Source organism: Vitis vinifera, chromosome 12 (genome assembly GCF_030704535.1).
Source record: "Vitis vinifera cultivar Pinot Noir 40024 chromosome 12, ASM3070453v1".
NCBI classification, from domain to species: Eukaryota; Viridiplantae; Streptophyta; class Magnoliopsida; order Vitales; family Vitaceae; genus Vitis; species Vitis vinifera.
The window spans coordinates 16,569,493-16,586,377 of record NC_081816.1 but is presented as its reverse complement, the minus strand read 5'-3'; the positions used below and the strand labels follow the sequence as shown (position 1 = coordinate 16,586,377).

Genomic DNA, 16,885 nt, shown 5'->3' with positions numbered 1-16,885 from the left:
TTGGGTAGCAACATGCAGAGCCCAAAAAAGGAACATCTCAAATTGCTCGCTACATCAATAATTTATCAAATGCACCTATTATACTTTCATGGACCTCTTTTCCTCTTAACACCCATGAAATGGTAATAGCAGAGTTGCACTCAACCCATAAATCTGAAAATCTAAAATTTCTAACCTGCAACAATCTCCAAAAGGAGTTTGCTACAATGAATCCTCTAAAGGAGTGTGAATCTTTGTCTCGGTAGTTGTTCCTTCCCACAGGTTTGGATAACACTCCAAGTACTGTACCACAATCTCTAAACACTCCTCAAATTCCAAGTTGTCCAAGGTTATCCAAGGAGCATCTGTCAAAATTAAACTTTATAGAGCCCATTGCAGGTGGAAACCACTTAGGCTGAATCTCTCCATCTAACTTTTTGGATTGAAAAATATTATTCCATCTCAGCATTAACAAGCTCAAAGGGTAAGAACAATGGCACCTGAAAGGTTATTATATAAAATTGCAATTCTGCAAAGGAGGAAAGAGGCCTAAGAAAGAAGGAATTAAAGAACCTGGAGTTCTTACAAGTTACAACCTTGAAGATACTTGAAAATTGAAAATTGAAAGGATGCTCACCTCACCAAATGTCTTCTCACAAAGTGGATGATCGGTGCATTCCCCATAGAGAAACAAATAAAACAAGAAAAACTGAGAAAAACAAGTGCTAGCCTTTCAAGAACATCAACGCCACCACTTGATAACCATGTTGGCATCGCATCCATTGGAGTGTGACCCATATGTACTCAAAATAACATTATACCATAAAACACCATTTTCTCTTGGAAATCTCCACAAACACTTTCTTCTTAACGGTTTAACAGTGCTTTACTTTGCAAGAATAACCTCCCTAAACCCAAACCTTCCCCCCTCCCCCTACACCTTTTTCCCAACCTATGAATGAATAAAAATAATTTATTCAAAAAATTGCCAAGGAGGGAGCAAACTCCAATATACCAGATGTATCCAATGAGCACCTAACAGAGGCCAACCCTGATCCCTTAAGCTGTCCTCATTATATCAGTAATCTAATTCTCAGAATGTTAATTTACTTTTTCTGAAATTTATTTACTCACTGCAGTTCTAAGCATATGTCAGTTGGTTTAATGCTACTCATCTTGACTCAAACATGAATAGGGACATCATCTGGACTTACGGCTTGTTCGGAATCAATGGCTATTGATAGATCCCAAGGCAGAGTTTCTTATGTCAGAGGAAAATGAAGACAAAACATCTGGGGACTTCAGAGAAATGGGACAAAGGCTGGCTCAGGAAGTGGTTTCTTTTGTTAAAAGGAAAATGGATAAAGTCTCACGACATGGAACCTTAAGAAATATCAAGCTTAGCTTTGTTGGGCATTCCATCGGAAATGTTATTATTAGAACTGCATTGGCAGGTAGGTACTCTAGTTTTGATTCTTGAATGCCATGTTCTTAGGTTAGTCTGTGATATATTGCTGATGTCTGTTGCTTTGTTTTGGCAGAGAGCTCTATGGAACCTTACCTAAGATACTTGCATACATATGTTTCTATATCTGGCCCACACTTGGGATATCTGTATAGTTCAAACTCTCTATTTAATTCTGGCTTGTGGATCTTGAAGAAGTTTAAAGGCACACAGTGTATTCATCAACTCACACTCACGGATGATCCAGATCTTCAAAATACATTTTTCTACAAACTCTGCAAGGTATTAGTATCCACTAGATCTTGTTTAAGTGGTTTCTTTACCTTTTTCCTTTCTTTTACATGGAAAGGGTTCTTTTACATGGAAAGGGGGAGGTTGCAGTGGGTTTCAAAATAAATATATGCCCATTAGACACCCTACTTGGGAACAGAAAATTTATGTAATATAACTCATAATACAAGTGGTCTGATATTGTGCACATCTTAGTATAGGTGCCTTTCGAATAGAGAGAAACAATTGCTGCTTTCTTATTCTTGACTGAAGTTCTAAAACAATTATATTCCTGTTTCAGCAAAAGACATTGGACAACTTCCAGAATATAATATTGTTGTCTTCACCACAGGTATTTCCTCCTCTTTCTCAAGCTTTTTTTCAGAAGAAGGATATCTTTCAAAATTGTTGGTGCTTATTTTACAATTTTAATTATGCTAGCATTTCAATGTTATCCATTTTTTTCACTGCTGGGCTGTGAAATTGAAATGTCATGATTGAAGATCTATTTATATGATTTATAGGCTTTTATTAGATTATATGAGAATTATTGGGTGATTAGTCAACCAACAATTTCTCATGCAATGGAGAAATTCACACTTGATCAATAGGCAACAGTTCCTCAGACAATGAAGAACTCATACTCGATTTAACAACGTTTCTATATTGGATGATCAAGAAATGTATTGTTTCTCAAACTTGAATGGAATAAACTTGTACAACTTATATCTCAGTCTGATGTCCATATTGAGTGAAAATCTCAGTTTAGAAGGATCTAACTCAAGATTTGAAGTACAGTTGAAGATATGAACAGAATGTTGAAATAGAAGTAAGTAAAATACTTGACAAATGTTTGAACCAACATTTCTCTGAGTGTAGAAATCGATTATAGACTAAATTTATTGTGTAATGAATATCTTTAATGTTGGCTGCACTAGAAAATCTTCCAACTATGTCAAATACTTGGTTGTCTCAACTGCATTGAAGTGGGAATCTAGAAAATGAGTGATGCAGTCCTTAACATGATTAGTTTTTGTGGACACTAAATTCCCCATCTAATAAAATCTCATGATCCTTTTTCCTTTTTTTTTTTTGCCTGGATACTAGAATGTTTTTGTAGGTTTTTCAAGTTAAAAGAATTCCTTTGAGGGTTTTTTTCTCTTTGGATATTTTTCCTTTCTGTCTTTTATTTTAGGAAGGGCTTATTGTGTGCCAGGGAATGAAAGTAGGGGTGTAAAAACTGAATAACAGGATTAATTGAGCTTGTTGCGTAAATTAATAGGCATGCCTTTTTTTTTTTGTGAAACTCTTATGCATCTACAGAAATTCAGATGTAAAGGCCACTCAACTGTTGATCAGACAATGCTGGTGATTTATTATTTGCTAACTATTTCTTAATGTGTTTCATTTGAGTAAGTTTATTTTGGGATTGTGTTACACAATTACATAATATCTACTTCACTGTTTATGAAGTTAACAAGCCAAGCTTTATAGGTATTTGACTATTTCTTTAGGTGTTTTTATAGTGTGCGGGTATGGTGTTGCCCATGAGGGAGGATGTTGGAGTGGATGATATGGATTGTGGGCCAAAATCTTACAAGCTTAAGCTTTGAGGAAAACTGGTAATTTAGCAGGGTTGTGTAACCATAACTCCGTAATACCTGCCTTCTAATGTTTATGAGCCAGCCAAGCTTCGAATTGCTCCAGATTGGCTCATTAACAAATTGAGCTTGAGCTTCACTGATAATTACCGAGAAACAACAAAGCTTGAGAGTTCCTAATGAGCTGTATGCAAGCAGTTTAAGGCTCCCTATTGAAGAATAGTTCATCTTCAAAAAGCTGAACTATTTTGAGTAGTGTTAGATGGAAACAAAGAAACGGTGTCGTTTCAAGGTTTGCAAGTGTTCTCTCCCACTCAGAGAAGAAGCTCAGACTTTAAAATTAGCAAATAACACAATTGACACCAGAATTAAATTTCAAAAGTTACCATTAAGTACATTTAGGAAGAAAAGTGAGTTCTATTGTAACATTGGTTGTTTGATTATTTTGAAGTTTCCTCCATCAAGCAATTGATAGTTCCCATTGTGCTTGCTTTGTTTTTTTTTGTTTTTTCCCTCGAATGTTTTGTTTGCTCTGCTAACTCCAGTTCTTATATTGCTACTGTGTCTCAGGATGGTTATGTTCCATATCATTCTGCCAGAATCGAATTGTGCCAGGGAGCTTCATGGGACTACTCAAAGAAGGGCAAAGTGTTTCTGGAGATGCTGAATGAGTGCTTGGATCAGATACGAGGCCCCTCTGAGGGTCGAGTATTCATGCGGTGTGATGTCAACTTTGATACCTCCAATCAAGGGAGGAACTTGAATACCATTATTGGGCGAGCTGCTCATATTGAGTTCCTTGAAACTGACATCTTTGCAAGGTTCATAATGTGGTCTTTCCCAGAACTATTTCGATAGGTCATTGTGAGAAGCCACATCTTTGGCCAGTTGTTGGTCTCTGAGCTTTTCTCCAGCCTGTCTTCAGCTAGGCATCCTCACCCCATCTCTTAAAATTGGGGAACATGCAGGGAAGGGTGGGGTTGGGGCTGGGGCCGGTTGGGTTGCCTAAGAATGGCAACCCCCATGCCTACCTAACATTTAGGATGGTGGGGCATTGTAAATTATAGGCTTTGAAGCTGATTCAATTAGGAGAAATTCTAGAGATGTAATTATTTTCTAGGTGTTTGTTGTTTGGCCAGTGTCTTCTTTTCTTTCCTTTTTTTTTTTTTTTTTTCAATTAGAGAACCAGGACGCTATAAATTTTAGGAACTCTAAACTAAAGAACCATGTACTATTATTATATACCCAAAAAAGGTTGGGGGTTGGAATGGATTCTGCATTCAATTTCTGTGCAGTAATAAAATTTGGGTTAAATATCTTCTTTCCTTCTTCTTCTCCTCCCTCCTAGCTTATTTTGATGTGATCAAAGGGACTCTCTCATTCTCCCTATACTTTCCCCATTTTTATACCTGACAGTTCACCACTTATCACAGGGCAATTCTGCATGATGGCCTATTTGACAGTGACAGTTCAAACCCACTTGCCAGTGTGACTTCTTTTGAGAGCTACTGCGCTTGCTTTTGTTCCAATAGAATTTCATTGATTCCACAAGATCCAAAAGTGAGAAGAAAGATCTTTACCTTAACAAGTCAATTTGCTTTCAAAACAATATGGCAAGCCTAAAAGATGAAAAAAAATAAAAATGGAATCAATGGCTACTATTTTTAAAAGTGAGAACCTGCAGATTGCCTGCAGATTGCGTAACATTTGAAGCCAACATTGGAGTTCCAGTGTCAACTCCATCACATGTCTCCTTCTCAAACCTGGAAATGCCCTTTCCAGTTAGTTTAGTAGATGCACCAAATCATTGGGTTGTTAGCTGGAAATGGGTCCTCCAGCGCTCAATAATAAAGTAGGCCCCCCAACCAATTGGTCCTCACCAGCAAGATTGGCCAACCTTCTGAGTTGTAATGCATTTTAGCCAAGCATGAAATTTCAACTGCCTAATACAAAGGAGTTGATAAAAAGCAGACCTGTTCATTATGTGAATTCCTTTGCTCGTATCTTACATCAACCATTTCTAATAAAACTACAATTAAATATAAGCAGAAAAAAAAAGAGTACAAACCCATCTTCATTTTTTAGAGTAAAAATAACTAAACAACTCTCAAGTTAGTTGAGCCTTCTTTCAGTAACAAAGCAATCAAAATCAAAAGAGCATGTGCCAATACTCAATCATCAACCACTATAGAAAGCATTTTGAACATAAAATTACTGATATATGAGGATGAGAACAGCAGATTCAGCACCCAACAGGGCCAACACCCAATGTATTAAGATGACAAAAAGTTACAGAGTTCAGTTGGCTTTGAAGCCTTCTAACACAGGGAACCAAACAAATTCCAAGCAATTTTAACTCTTCTCTCACTAGTTGTTCCAATAACATACCCAGGCACCACATGGTTAGGCAGTTGTTGTTTCAGTTAGACAAATGCAATGCCTTTCTACACCTAACAACTGTACTAAACCCTTTGCTATTCCTTAAAACATAATATCACAATAAAAACTTTCTTTTTGATAGGTCTAATGGACCTATTCATTAGCTCTAAACGAGTATTTCAGTCCTCAATAGTATTTTTTTTCCCCTCAATTTTCAAATCATTAAGATACCATGTCGTATTGAACCCTGCTGTCGTTACAGTTTGTAAACAAAAAAATACAAAATTACCTGCCCCTAAAAGCCTTACTTTCATAAAGTCGATCATCCAATTTATAGAATGTAATATTCTTCAATTCAAATCATGCAATGAATCATTTTACGCTCTAGCATATTTGTTACCATCCATGGATTATAGTTTCCAGAATTTGCCAAATCTACCAATCTGTAGCCATTACAGACTTCGACACCTATCCTTGTAACAACACAAAACGAAAATGCTTGCATCCATGATAGAGATAGAGGAAAATATTATCAGACACCTATAATTTGCAGCAGTAGCTGGCAGAATTAATGGTGGCCTTCAGGTATGCCTTAACTTTGTTCCAACGATGTTTTCTTGTCTCTATTTTCTTTTCTGAACAAATCGAAGAATCTAAGGGATTGAAAATAAGGAGTTGAAAGAAATGATTCTCTTTTGAGACCAATCAATGAGATAGATGGGGATAAATTAATGAGCTTGAATATTAATGAACTCTAAAGAAGAGTTATCTACTGGAAAAATGCTCTTACCAATCTATTAACAAGAAGTAAATCTACACCAGGGGAATTAGTAATGTGCAGGAGAAATTGGTACACATGAATGGTTGTAGGCTTACCACTGGACTAAACATCTCATTGAAGGCATAGATGCCAAACAAACCTGACCCCTATCTATGTCTTAGAAGCTGCTCCTAGGAAAGATTATGATTCTTGGGTATCAAAAAAGAATTTAGGAGATGAAATCCTGATTACATTAACACAGGCCAAAATTGGTCCTGGAAGTATGGTTCAAACTTCAACATCAATCTCCAGTCCAGGCCATAAAAGATAAGTGATACCAACAGGGACTTCTTAACCACATAGAATGATACCAACAGGGACTTCTTAACCACATGGAATGATACGAACAAGGACTTCTTAGCCACATAGAATGATACCAACAAGGACTTCTTAACCACATCGACTGACTCATAAACATGGCCACTAGGGCCATTTGAATGAAAGAACAACTGCAAGTCAGTTTCCATGAAAACCTGATACCTTTGCCATACATTCTAAGACTTTTGAATGGTTTCCTATATTTGAGACGTAGTGAAGGATTTTTTCCATCCACCTCCAACAGTCACCACTTTTTCCAGAAAGACATCCTGAATTTTGATGCCTACATGTTATAAGTCCATCTACATTGTTCAGTGAAGGCCCAAAATGTAAGTTCAAATACAATGTTGACAACAATAGAAAACATCAGTTCCAACCCAAAAAGACTATATTGACACAATCAATCACAATAAAATATAACATAAATGCTTCCAAGTGAATTATGAATTACTAAGAGAAATGACAAAAAATATACCAAATCAAAACCAACTGTGAAACATCACCATAAAACAAAAGGATCCAATATAAAATACTATGTTCTTTACAGAAGGTATTGAGATAAATACAATAGATGTATACCTGCCCAACCATTTATTGTTGCCAATCTTTTCAAGTCAGTCTTCTCCCTCATAATATGCTGGCAAAACCTAGAACAACAACATATTCGCAAATTTGTACATTTGATGCTCACTAGAAGTTTACCAATGTGAATTACTCAGGCTTGTTCACACTGCCCAAGAATTCAAGACCCTCTGTTCGGCCATTCATGATCTTACGGAATACTTCTCTCACTTGGCGCTCCAATGGATCCAGTCCATTCTTCAATGCTTCGCAAACCAGTGTTACCTCCTGCACTTGCTGTCCTGCTTCTGTCTTAAGTTCATCCGTCAGAGGAAAGTGAACTGAATCCACTAAGTCTGTCATGTGAGATGCACACCTTTCCATCTGATTGATCTCCTTCAACAATCCGCTAGAATTCCGCCGCTCCCGCTTCTTTGATTCCTCCATAATCCTTTCTTGAAGCAAGATAAATGGAGCACCCCATGAGAAATGCCGGGGGACTGAACAATGAATCTGGAGGCCCCTGTCCTGACAAGGAATGGCAGCAACCAGAGCCCACAGTACAAACATGAGCACATAGCTCATGGCAAAAACAGGGACTGCAAGCCCATTAGTAGCAGAGATATCATTTCCACGAGGTGGGACCAAGTTGTTTGCAATTGATTGGAGCTGCTTAGCTGCAGACCAAGAGCGAGATACACTCCATGAGAGAGATCGAGAATGCCCAGGCAGGTGATGTCGCTGATCCTTGCTTGACTGATGACGCCCAAATGACCGGTTACGGTGTGAGAAAATAGACCCAGTTTCCTTCTCATCCAGCATTGCTATGGCCAAGTCCATCAAAGCTTTTCTTGCTCGACGGAACTGCCCTTCACCCATCGTCCTCTGGCGAGAATCCATGGCAGACAAAACAATTTCCAACTGCTTTTCCCATTGCCGAATCTTCTCAATTCCATCACGAGTTGCATTACAAATATCAAGAGCCTTCAGACATCGGTCAAAGAACTCAGCAACCAGACGGTCCAAAGGTGGTTTGCAGACCTGAACTTTGTTGTTCAACAAGATAACCCTGAATTCCTCATGGCAACAAATGAATGCATCCAACAGTTTCCACATCCAAGCAAGAGACAGCAATTCATCAGCACTAACAACTGAGAGATCATGAAATCGTTTAGAAATCAGTTGCAGAAACAATTCAATCTCTGACTCCTGAGTATTAGGGTCATGATTTGCTTCCATGGAATGAATCTGTTCACGCCTAATACTCAAAATTGAGCGACCAAATGACACAAAAGGTGAGGCAGATCCCTGATTCTCTGTTGATGGCATTGTGACAATTATATCAGAAAGCCGAACCTCCTCAAAATCCTGAATACAGAACAGCTCACAAAATCAACAAGAACCCACCAAAAATTCTACCAAATTCATCAATCCAAGACCCCAAATTCACAAGTTTCTTCAAGCTCACCAATAATTCAAACAAGATTTGTAAACAAAAAACTCATGAATGTTCAAACCCAGACTGAAAAATTTAAAATACACAAAACAGAATTGCTCGAAAATCAACAATGCAATTGAAACGCTAAATCTAAAAAGTTTACAAGATCAACGTCAGCACACCTATAATTCAATCTGATTCATCCACTAGAACCCCAAAACCCCTGCATATCCACAACCCAGATCCACAGATTTTCAACCAGTCCGATCAACTATTCACAAAATCATAATTCAATATGATTCATCAGCCCAATACCCTCTAAAAGCAATGAAACCCAAATCTAATATGTCCAAAACTCCCAAAAAAAAAAAAAAAAAAACAAGTGATGACAACAGAATTTTTTTTTCGAAAAACAGATGCACCCGAAAAAAACCCCCCAAAAACAAAATTCAACCTGAATCATCAACCCAAAACCCTAAAACCCATGAAGCCCAGATCCCACATATCCAAGACCCCCAAAACATCAAAACATAAAAGAAAAAGGAAGAAGGCCCAGCCAAGGCAACAACAACAGAATTTAAGAAAATGCCGAAAAGAGAGGGGCTTTAACTCCCAAACATACACAAAAGTTAAAGGCAAAAAAGCTTGGTGAATAAGAAACCGAAAAGGGTGAGAAAGGTACCTGAAGGTGACAAAAATAGAGAGAAACAATGGGAGGGCAGCGGATGAGCTGCGCCCCGCCCTTTGCCCCACCCCCAAATTGCAGACCGGAAGGCAAATATATAAAATATTAATAATAAATCCCAAATAAAAAATATTTCATACAGACAAGTGAAAATCTATTATCTGTTCCTGTTGGATTTTAGGCCTGCTTTCGTCTCCCTGCTGTCTCCATGTCTTTCACTCTTTGATTTTTTTTTTTTTCTAAATTATATTTAAATTAATTAATATATTCAATTCAATGATTAGTTCATAAACCGATAATTTCTTCGATTCAATGATTAGTCCAATTTTTAAAACATCGATAATAATTATTCAACACATGTTTTAAGAAGCATTTATAACAATTTTAAAAATATTATAGGTAAGTTTCTAGAATTTCTAAATTAAATAATAACACTAACCAATTTACTATATAATAATAATAATAATAATAAAATAATCATTCATAGTATAAATTAGGTTATTATGTTGTATTCTACACCTCATGCTTACCTTTTTTAGAATGCCACTTCCTGGGCATGATGTAGGAAGACAGGTTGTAGCTTAGTGGGATGGACAAAATTTGTTCTTACCTAATATTTTATTTCTACATTTTGTACCAAAATTATTCCTCTTCTTAAGTCATAAATAGGTTGAGTATTAGAGTTATTAAAAAATAAAATAATAAAATTCATAATGTTAATTAAATTAATATATTACCTTCTATTTTGTGTTTGTTTGTAATATTTTATAATATCATTTTTCATGTTTGGTATTTGGAAAGTGTTAAGAAAAAAAGTATAAAAAAAAAACAATTTTTCATGGTTGTAATATGAAAAATATTAATAAAAATAAAAAATAATTTAAATGAGTTTGAAGTAACGTATAAAAATAATTTGTTAATTTTAATTATTTTTCGTTCTTTTCCTTCTATTTTTCAAGCATAACCTCTGTTTTAAATTAGAAATATTTAGTTAAAAATGATGAAAATAATCCTTAAATTACAAATCTAACTTTTTCCATGTTTTTATTTGAAAAGTAATTTATTTTTTACATAAATGTCTTTTACCATTTTAGGTATTTACATGTAGGTCTTCAAAGAAACAGTTATTTTTATAAGAAAACAACAAAGACATTTTTATCAAAATGAGATGACAAAAAAAAAAAAAAAAAAACAAAACAAAAGGATCGAAGGTTAAATTTAAAAAATTGGGCTTTCATTGACCATTTTAATCAAATAACCCTTTAAGTTATAAATTGTGAATACCAAAAGTTATAGTTTTTCTTGGAATTGAATTTTAAATATTGAAAAGAAAAATGAGATTATTATGGATAAACAAATTGTCCATCTAGTGAATTAATTTCAAACAAAGATCATCCTTTCATTGAACTACAAGATTGCTTAGGTTTGTTTTCACAATCAAGAGTATGATAAGCCAACTTTTATATATAATATTTTTTTTTATCTATTTTGTCAAATGAAATTAAATTTTAAAGATAGTGAAAAGGTATCAAGAGGTCACATATCACACCATGAATGAATGGACTTGTTAGACCATAATGAATTTGAATTTTATTTTCATTTATGTTTGAATATAGTTGAAGTGTCCCATTGGGTGATCGTAAGGACTTGTAATCATGAAATTGATGGTGTCACAATAATTCCTTTAATGGAATTTGAAATATGCTCTTGATAAGTTAGAGTATATCAGTTAATCACACAATTGTAGAGATCTTTAAAGAATGATAACATCTACCTCGTTAGATTACACTCACCAATTTATAGGAAATCTACATGCAATGGATGGTAGGATATTGGAGTGCGATTTACTTTTTTTAGTAGAATGTTAAATCAATTTTAGAATTGGATTTTAAGAGAACTAGTATTTTCATATGGGTCTAAGTGATCCCTGCTTGAACTAACATTCCTTGGTGGCACATCATTTGAGGAATAGATGAATTTCTTATTTATAAGTATATATAAGGGCATTTTGTAAAAACTGCAAAGTTGCATAATAACTTATGAATGATCTTTCTAGATTGGGTTAATTAATTAATTAAAGTTTATTAGGGTTTCATAAGTGTTTCTTATTCATAAATGTACATAAGGGCATTTTGGTAAAAATATAAGATTGCATTGGAGCTTGTAAATGGTTGTTCTGGATTAGATTAATTAATTAATTAATTAATACCCAATGGGCTAGATTTAGTAACCTAAGAATATGAGCTTAAGTCATTGTAGACTCCTATTTTTGGACCAGTAGACACTGGTATTTTTATTGCTATTATTTATCATATTTGATTGTATTCTCTTCTCTCTCACCACTTGCTTGCCACCTAGAGCTTTGTCTTTTTGCAAGATAGCGGAGACCTTCTCTATAGAAGGGAGTAAGCGACCAAAAAGTAGGGGGATATTTTGTAGGAGGATTCATTTTTGGATTAATTAGGGAGAAAGAATGTAGGTCATGGAGAAGGGGACACGTGGAAAGGTTTTTAGTAGGTTATTTCTTTAGAGGGAGAGAAAGTGAGGTGCAAAGGGGATAATAGGGAGTATTGTGGAAGAGATTTTCTTATAGGAGGAAAGGAGAAAATGAGGACAAAAAAAAAAAAAAAAACGTAGAAGAGTGAAAAGACAGAGAGATTGGGAAATAGAGATAGAGGTAGTTGTTTTTCCAAGAGAAAACCATTGAAGAAATCATTGGAACTCCAAGGAAGCTACCATCCTTCTAAATTTTCATCTGGATAGCTTTTTTTTTTTTTTTGCTCAATCCACCAAAGAACCATCAGTAGAGAATATTGAAGATGAATATTGGCATAATTCCGTAGAGAATGAGCTCCAAGGCATGCTAAATTTCCAAGGTGCCTAGTGAAGGTTATGCTCTATGCCTATATGATATCAAGACACCTAGTTGCAGCTTTTGATGTCGTTACCAGTTGGGACCACCATTGTTTGTTTTCAAGTTAAATCTTGTGAAGGCCCAGAAAAGTGTTGGAGTGGGTGGAAATATGGTCGCTGTTGTAGGAAGATTTAAGAGAATGAACCTCAATTTTGGACAAAAAGAAGAGCATGAAATGGGTTGATCTTAGCCTGTCAAGGAGCACTAGAAAGTCAATAGCACTACCACCACCAGTGCAGTCCCAGTTGCACCCTAGGCTCCACTCCTGCATGGCCACCCACCTGTGCACCACCTTGCCTCACCTTGATTAGTAGAGACCTCATTATAGGGCTTAAAGGGGTGTTACAGTTTTTCACCATACCTTCCCGATAGGTAACTTGACCCTTTAATCCGACTCTGTTTTCACATACCATCTTTCCTTTCAAGAATCACATTTAGAGTTTTTTTTTCTTATTTTGTTTTCCCTTTAAAAATAAAACAAAAATAAATGGCGACTCCAAGTCTTTTCTAAAAATGAAAATTTTCACAAATAAAAAAGTTAGTCGCACCATCGAGTGGGAACACATTGTGAAAAATGCGAAGTCCATAGTCACTTACGCCCACAAGCAAGAGTATAAAAAAAAACCCCCCTTACGATTTAGGGTTTGCAACTTTAGTCATTTTTTCTTCCAAAGAGAAAGAAAGAGAGTCCTAGCCTCCATTTCTATGGCAAGGATTCCATAATTCTCACATGCCAAGGTCTAGGAGGGAGCCATCAGGCAGAAAATCGTGAGGTTTTGAGATCTTTAGTGGCAAATAATTGGGTTTGAAAACATTCAATCCTCATTTATAATTTATAGCACACCTTATGGAGGCAAAGATTTATTTTTTATTACTTTGATTATGCTTAAGATCTTAGATGCATGCACTCTAAAGGCCAAATGTATATTAAGTCACCCAACAATTACCCCTAGTAAATAATGGAACCTCTTTTAGTGAAATAAAGCTTAACTAAGGATGAGATAAACTAGACAATGAAAGAGTTGAGATGAATACCAAGGTCCTTTTTTGTATTTTCAATGTTACAAGTCTTGACACAAAATTACAACTTGCAAATATGCTAAACGCGCTTGGGATATCTTAATAATAACTCATGAGGGCACTTCCACTATTAAGTTATTTAAACTCCAAATGTTGATTGCTAAGTTTGAAAGTATTAGGATGAAAGATGACAAGACTTTCTTTGAGGTTTATGTTGAACTTATTAACATTGTTATTCCTTGTTTTAACCTAGGAGAAACAATCTTTGGCTCTAAAGTGGTAAGAAAAATTTTGAGATCTCTTCTTAAGAGATTTATACCTATAATGATTTCAATAGATGAAATAAAAATTTGGACTCAATTAGAAAGGATGAACTTTTAAGTTCTTTACAAACCTATGAGATGACTACCATCAACTAGGAGACTTAAATAGGTAGCCTTAAAGGCTTTCTTAAAAGAAAAGGTTGAGTTTGAAGATGAGAGTGAACAAGTTCTCACTCAATTTGTAATTTATATGTTTGTCAAAAGGTTTTAAACTTTTATGAAATTACAAAAGAGGGAAAATATAAAAGATGAGAAAATAAGATGAAATCTTTATTCAAGAAAAATAAAGAAAGAGGATCATCTAAATCATCACAAGTTGAGTGTTTTAACTATGGAGGGAAATGACATTTTATTATTGATTACCTACTCCTAAAAAGATAAGAAAGCAATGCAAGTGTCTTGAAGTGATTATATTTTGGTTTATTCTATTCAACCAAAAAACAAACACCACCTAAGTCTGATGACAATGAGTCAACAAGCTTAATTAAAAGCGAAGATAATAATAATCTTGTTGTTTTCACAACTATCTCATTATCTTATTGATGATAATTGAACAATTAGAATAAAAAGTTTTAACAATGGCAATAATTGCTTAGACAACCTATTCTCTCTTCCTCCCTCGAGGTACTTTCATATCAAGAAAAAAAAAAATCTTTTGGTAATAATTTGATTAAAAAAAAAGTAATTTAATGTATTTCTAAATATCAAAATATCAAAATTGATCATTTGATTGTGCAATGTTTCGACAAAGCACTAAAAAAAATTAATAAAAAAAATTATAACAATTAATTAGGCTAAGGTACAAAAATTAATATTTAATATTATTCAAGTTTCTCTTTTATCTATCCTTATTCCATGCATTATATTTTATAAGGATTCTAGTGTAGCATCTATGGCATTTTATATAACTTGAGTCCATTAGGAGTTGCATGGAAAGTCCAAATCAAGGGTTCCTTACAAGTAGATGATTTGTTCATAATCAGTTCATGGACTTAGGTAATCCATTTAAGATTATAGTATATTACCTCCTAATTGGAAGGATTGTTGGTCTTGGCCATTAGGATGGGGTTCCTATGGTTAGTACACTAGTGTGGACAGTTACATATTAGACAACACCTACCATGAGTCATGACATATGGCTATTAGGTAGTCATAACTTTACCAATCTACCATATTGTATGGTCGCTCAACCTTAAGAGATTATTAAGCTTGTGTCAAAGCTTGTAGTGGCTTTGACTTACATGTGAGATCTTAAAATGATCATTTATTCCCTTTAGATTGGGTTAATGTTAATGGAAACTAATATAAACAAGTATTCTTATAAAGGCACCATGATATTTGATGGAGTTTGAGATAGTGTGTCCCATTGGGTGATCCTAAGGAAGTGTGTTCAAATAAAGTTTGGTCATAGTAGCTACTTAATTGGAACTTGACATAAACTCTTTATGAGTTAGGACATGTCAATTGATCAAACAATTAGAGGACTTATAACTCAAGGATGGTAGATGTAATCTTAAGAGATTGATAGCATTCACTTTGTCAAATTATGAACACTAATTCATGGGGAGACTACATACAATGGATAGTAAGTCATAGACTCAAACACTTTATGTCTAGTTGTTATTTACATAAGGTATTTTAGCACAATTAACTGTCTGTTGTGGGATGTTGAGTCAACTTTAGAATTAGATTTTGAGGAAGTTAATATTGTCCTATGGGTACCGATGGTCTCTACTTGAACTCATATTCTTTGATGACACGATTTATAAGAGTTAAATTGGTTCTTATTTCACATATGTGCATAAGGGCATTTTAATAAATACATAAGGTTGCATAGAAATTAATAAATGGCATCTCTTGACTGAGTTAATTGATTAATTGGAGCCTAATTGGGTTAATTAATCAATTAAGATCCTTTTTAGGCTAGATTAAGTGACCCAACTCCAAGATGGACTCGAGCCACTTAAGCTCATGGGAAGCCTATCATGCCTTATCATGGCTTACTCTTCTTACATTCTCTTTTCTTTCTCGTGCATTCTAGAAAGTCCATGGCTACCATTTCCCAAACTTCCACCATTTGAGTGCCAAGATTCAATGAGAAGTCATTAAATGGAAGATTGTTGAGTTTTTTAGACCATCTACATTTCTACAATAATCTTCACCGACAAGAATTGATCTAGAAACATTCAAATCATTGGTAAGCACATCTAATTTGTAAATGCTAGATCCTATAAAAAAAAAAATTATATTCGTTTTGTTTTCGTTGCAAGGATAGTAACCCTAAGGAAAGTTGCATGCACCTAATCAAATCCAAGGCTAAGGAACAAAGTTATCCGGTTTTCCGAGCAACTTCTTCCATATGAAAGAAGTACAAAGCATATCTTTAGTTAACATCCTTCCATAGGCAAATTTTAGTTCAACCTCACCACTTCCAAGTACTTGAATAGTGTATCAATCTCCAAGGACTAAAATATGTCTTAAACCAATCTTTCTCATAAAAGACATACTTATTGGCACAAGAATATGTCCACTATTCTTCAACACTTGCAACCATGTAAATATTAGCAATCATAGCCATAAATGGCTCCTTGATAAGGAGTTGTAGGTTCAATTTGAATAATATACCCACTTTTTTCATAAACAAAACGAAATTTAGAATATTGTTCATTTTTTTAAGGAAGTTGTTGATTTTTATTCATTTGATTTGGATGTCCTCTTTATTTTGGTAAACTTTACCATTTTTTTTTTCATATTCCTTCTATTAGGTTTAATTGAGAATTTTTAAAAAGGGACCATCAAGTAAATTATTAGTTAAAGAAACTAAATTTACTTTGATGACATTATCATTGCTCTCTTGTATGAGTACCTCATCCTTTAGGTGGATTCACATTATTAAAGTTACACTTGTGGTGCATGCTTTTTTGAAACTATCTTCATGATGGTGATAACTTTTCAATAATGTCAATCACAGTCAAATTGTCACTAATTTTGATTCCTTTATAAATAACTTCTGGTACTATTATTTGGAAGTCTTAAACTTAAAGGGTGCATATTTCTTTAACTTTTTGTTGAAAACAATTTGCTTTCAGACTTTAAGTTGTTTGTTTTTACT

General features: G+C 34.6%; 2 protein-coding genes across 6 annotated transcripts in view; one reads left to right on the top strand and one right to left on the bottom strand.

The window, feature by feature from the left end:
• The window catches only part of LOC100245109 (uncharacterized), a 31,495-nt gene extending 26,864 nt beyond the window's left edge, over positions 1–4,631 (top strand). For all 4 annotated transcript variants that reach the window (XM_059741364.1, XM_010659256.3, XM_010659255.3 and 1 more), the window contains exons 12-15: positions 1,175–1,433; positions 1,521–1,726; positions 2,016–2,066; positions 3,886–4,631. In XM_059741364.1, coding sequence (XP_059597347.1) covers positions 1,175–1,433; positions 1,521–1,726; positions 2,016–2,066; positions 3,886–4,173 — 804 coding nt within the window. In that variant the 3' untranslated portion in view covers positions 4,174–4,631. The remainder of the gene's footprint in view (positions 1–1,174; positions 1,434–1,520; positions 1,727–2,015; positions 2,067–3,885) is intronic.
• Positions 4,632–7,304: 2,673 nt separating this feature from the next.
• LOC100252142 (protein BYPASS1-LIKE) lies at positions 7,305–9,863 on the bottom strand. Of its 2 annotated transcripts, none has more exons than XM_002266569.5 (2): positions 9,514–9,863; positions 7,305–8,761 (listed from the first exon to the last, which is right to left on the bottom strand). In XM_002266569.5, exon 2 carries the CDS (start codon positions 8,720–8,722, stop codon positions 7,544–7,546), a length of 1,179 nt encoding a protein of 392 aa, XP_002266605.1. In that variant the 5' UTR covers positions 8,723–8,761; positions 9,514–9,863; the 3' UTR covers positions 7,305–7,543. The 2 variants fall into 2 exon arrangements, with proteins under 2 accessions (XP_002266605.1, XP_010657560.1); XM_010659258.3 differs by lacking the exon at positions 9,514–9,863 and adding an exon at positions 9,014–9,465.
• Between the last annotated feature and the right edge of the window lie 7,022 nt (positions 9,864–16,885).

Excerpts from the sequence above, each read along its gene's own strand:
- LOC100252142 (XM_002266569.5), bottom strand. The coding sequence starts at position 8,722 with ATGCCATCAACAGAGAATCAGGGATCTGCCTCACCTTTTGTGTCATTT.